Source organism: Amphimedon queenslandica, unplaced genomic scaffold (assembly GCF_000090795.2).
Source record: "Amphimedon queenslandica unplaced genomic scaffold, v1.1 AMPQUscaffold_11176_Cont15461, whole genome shotgun sequence".
In the NCBI taxonomy this organism is placed as follows: Eukaryota; Metazoa; Porifera; class Demospongiae; order Haplosclerida; family Niphatidae; genus Amphimedon; species Amphimedon queenslandica.
The window spans coordinates 1-3,663 of record NW_003548579.1 but is presented as its reverse complement, the minus strand read 5'-3'; the positions used below and the strand labels follow the sequence as shown (position 1 = coordinate 3,663).

The window sequence follows — 3,663 nt, the reverse complement described above, 5'->3', positions numbered from 1 at the left end:
AAAAAGGCTAAGTAGCTACCCCGCAGTTACTCTACTTTTGCGTAGGTAGTTTGTTGCTTCTACTCTGCACATGCTTACTGCGACAGTAGCAGGACAGGAGAAGACAGTAGCACAAAAGTAGAATGGAGCAAAAAGCATCCTAAACAGGCTTCTAGAAGGAGAGAGTGGCATTATAGATGAGCTTGGAGAGTACAGACAGCCAAAAGAAGTATCCACAAGTTCTACTACAGTACATGTGACTGGGTGCGATTGCAGCATAACGCAGTGAAGAGTGACAAAGAGTAGCGAAGTAGTAGGGAAGTACCTACAAACTACCTTCAAGGTTCTCTTCTCTACTGTACCCTACTTAAACTTTTTTGATGTGGACTGTATTTTTATGAATAATATTTTTTTAAGGTAATAATAAAGAGCATGACAACTCAAGAAATACATGTGCATGTAGCTGCTCTGAAATTTGTTTTTGCTTTTAAGCATGACTGTTCACATTAAAATCTAGATATGTGCATGTACATTGTACATACACTGTATGTAACAATGCTTTGCTTATGTTTGTGTAGCAATAATCCACATACAAGTACAGTATGCATAATTCATAGTACAATACAATTACATGTCAAATTTAGACACAGATACATGTACATGTAAAGTACATTATTCAAAACATTATGTCCTTACACTTTCACATACATTCACGTACATGTACATGTAGTGCATTAATAATAAGTTGAAAATTTTCAAAACTGATGAAGCCAGCAACTATAAATGTACATGTATGTGTCTACATGGGTACCTTTGTGTATGTACATGTATGTACTGGGAAGAAGATACAACATTAAGGGGTTCCCCCTCTTAGTCGTGCTTCCCAGTCATGCCCAGACGCACATACATACAGAATTTGGGAATCAGCTCAAACTTTCTACATACATGCATGTAGCATAAGGACATCAATATACAGTACATCAGAAAAATAATATAATAAAAATTGGGGATGATTTCAGAACTATTTTGCATGGGCTAAATACAGTACATGTACATGTATGAGTGTAAAGTACATATATAGTCACACATGTACAATATACATGTAGATGTACGCAATTTACGTATACATTAATTGTACATATGTACACCTAGAAGTGAGAACACACAATTTTATACCACTAATGAATTACACACATGTACAAATGCTTACCAGACCACAATTAATGCTAATTCCTTCTTTTGCTCTCTCTCCTGTGGCACCTGTTCTCTTTAATCTTTCAGAACCAGCCAAATCAACAAAATGAAATTTTGCTGTTAGTGTCTCCCAATCTTGAGAACCAGCAGAATCACTGGCATCAGTCTATGGGAAAGCATAATATTAACAAAAATGTACATGTACCTGTGCATAAAGGTAGTGCTACATGTACATGTAAATGCACACATTTATAGTACAGCAAACTGAATTATAAACAACAGCATCATACATGTACTACATGCATGTACACATGCATATACATGTACATGTAGATGAATGGTTCATGCTGAATACATGTAGGAATTTTGTGCAATACACATGTACTGTACATGTATTATACTGCTTTTGTACCCCTGTACATTGTACTTGTACATGTACATGTACATTTGTAATCTTAATAACTAATTTTCTACAATACTTACCGATTGTAACACTGGTCTTTTCTGTGACACACTGATTGTGAAGATGGCATGTGATCTTGAAGACTGAGCATTCATGTTGGTACTTCCAACAGTCCGTGAGAGGGCGCCTCTTTTAAGAGCATCAAGAGTCTCACTCTCACTTTTAACTGACTGAACAACAGCTCCATCAACATAAATAACACCTGAATTATTAACACAAGCATGTGAGCAAAATCTGCCATGCAGCTAAATTAACACATTTTCATATTTTTATGCTACAAGTAAATACATATGTACAAGTATTTACACAAATAAACCAAGGAAATAGAGCTACACTACGTACATGTACAATGTACATGTATGTGCGTACATGTAATGTAGAAATTACAAGCATATATCCATAAGCAACACACTGTGCATGTACATGTACTGTAGCCAAATAGTGTAATTTTGTAGCAGCAAACATGTACAATGTACATACATTGTACATATATACATATGTAATACATACCCTCATGTGTTTCATGTATTTTAAGTCGTTTAGAGTTAGAGGTGTCTCTTGAAGGATCAAACAAATCAATAATTTCTTCATTATACAGCTCAAGAAATTGAGCAGAGACATCAAACTGTGGTGGATCTCTTTTCTCTTTTATAGCATCTTGAATACGACTATTAATACCATTAAACAAATGGTGTACAGCTCTTGGTACTACACCTAAACATGTAATAAATCATATGCATACATAGAATTACCAAAATGTAGAACTCAGATGCATGTACATGTACAATCTACAAAAGTCACATACATGTTGTATAATACACTGTACATACGTGAATATGCACATGCATGTACATGTACATGTAAGCTACATGTACATGTACATATCTTTTAAGTTTTCATTGTACATGTATGATTTAACCAACTTGTAGCCACCAACCTTGTTCATCGGGTAACACAGTCACATCAAATCCTGTTCCCATTGTGTATGTTTTACCACTACCAGTCTAAAAAATAAAGCATTAACAATATTTAAAATGAGCTGCAGATACATGTACATGTACATGCATTTCTGTATTTACCATAAATTATGCATGTAAATTGATACATGTATATGATTTACCTGTCCATAAGCCAAGACTGTAGCATTTAAGCCACTGAAACACCTGCAACAAAACAAAAAAACACAATTTGGACTTCAACTACACAAACATACCCTATCCCATGAACATCTAGCACAAGCACAAAATGTCTATCATTCCACTAATTAGCACTATTATTGCATGCTGGCCAACATGTACATACATGTACTGTACACATGTGTGTATATGTAGCTTCATGTACAGCAACATTACAGAACATTCAAAATTCCATTCTTACCCTTCAACAAGTTTCTCAACACATGAAGTATACAGTTGAACTTGTTCTGTTCCAGTATCAAAAACATAATCATAAGTGAATGCTTTATCTCTTCCCAGTACAACTTGAGGTTCACCAGGTGTTACAAATGTGCATACACGACACATGTCAACTTGTTCTTTAGCATTCTGTGGTCTTATTCTATTAAAAATGACACAATAAAATAATAGTAAACACAGGTATATACACTATATTTACATGTAATTGTATATACAGTACATGTACATGTACAAGGTACATGTACATGTACAAGGACTGTTTACATGCAAATAAAAATACTCTGTAACAAAAACTGGTAGAGAAGTACATGTACATGTACACTGTACATGTACACTGTACATGTACAGTAGGTGTGTACAACATACATAATCCTCTAGATTATGCAGAGTACATAAAGCTGATAATACAAATTACAAATCATGCATACTTGTACATGCACATCATGTACAAGTACAGTACAATGTGCAATCATTACTATACAAACAGTATTACCTGACAGCCACCTTCACACTAGTGTCTTGGTCATTTCTATCCATTGCAGAACAACAACCTATGCACAACTACATGTGTACATAAACAAAATTATAGCACACGTGCATACAACTACACAT

General features: G+C 34.7%; 1 protein-coding gene across 1 annotated transcript; it reads right to left on the bottom strand.

The window, feature by feature from the left end:
- Positions 1-1,107: 1,107 nt before the first annotated feature.
- On the bottom strand, positions 1,108-3,606 carry LOC100638405 (kinesin-like protein KIF21A). The gene is made up of 8 exons (XM_020005621.1): positions 3,545-3,606; positions 3,014-3,193; positions 2,757-2,799; positions 2,574-2,640; positions 2,147-2,350; positions 1,657-1,838; positions 1,180-1,339; positions 1,108-1,127 (listed from the first exon to the last, which is right to left on the bottom strand). Exons 1-8 carry the CDS (start codon positions 3,586-3,588, stop codon positions 1,108-1,110), a joined length of 900 nt encoding a protein of 299 aa, XP_019861180.1. The 5' UTR covers positions 3,589-3,606.
- Positions 3,607-3,663: the final 57 nt, after the last annotated feature.

Coding starts and splice junctions, on each gene's coding strand:
- LOC100638405 (XM_020005621.1), bottom strand. CDS start 3,588: ATGGATAGAAATGACCAAGACACTAGTGTGAAGGTGGCTGTCAG. Junction 3,194..3,544: donor AGTGTGAAGGTGGCTGTCAG/GTAATACTGTTT, acceptor CATTTTTAATAG/AATAAGACCACAGAATGCTA. Junction 1,340..1,656: donor AAAGACCAGTGTTACAATCG/GTAAGTATTGTA, acceptor GCTTTCCCATAG/ACTGATGCCAGTGATTCTGC.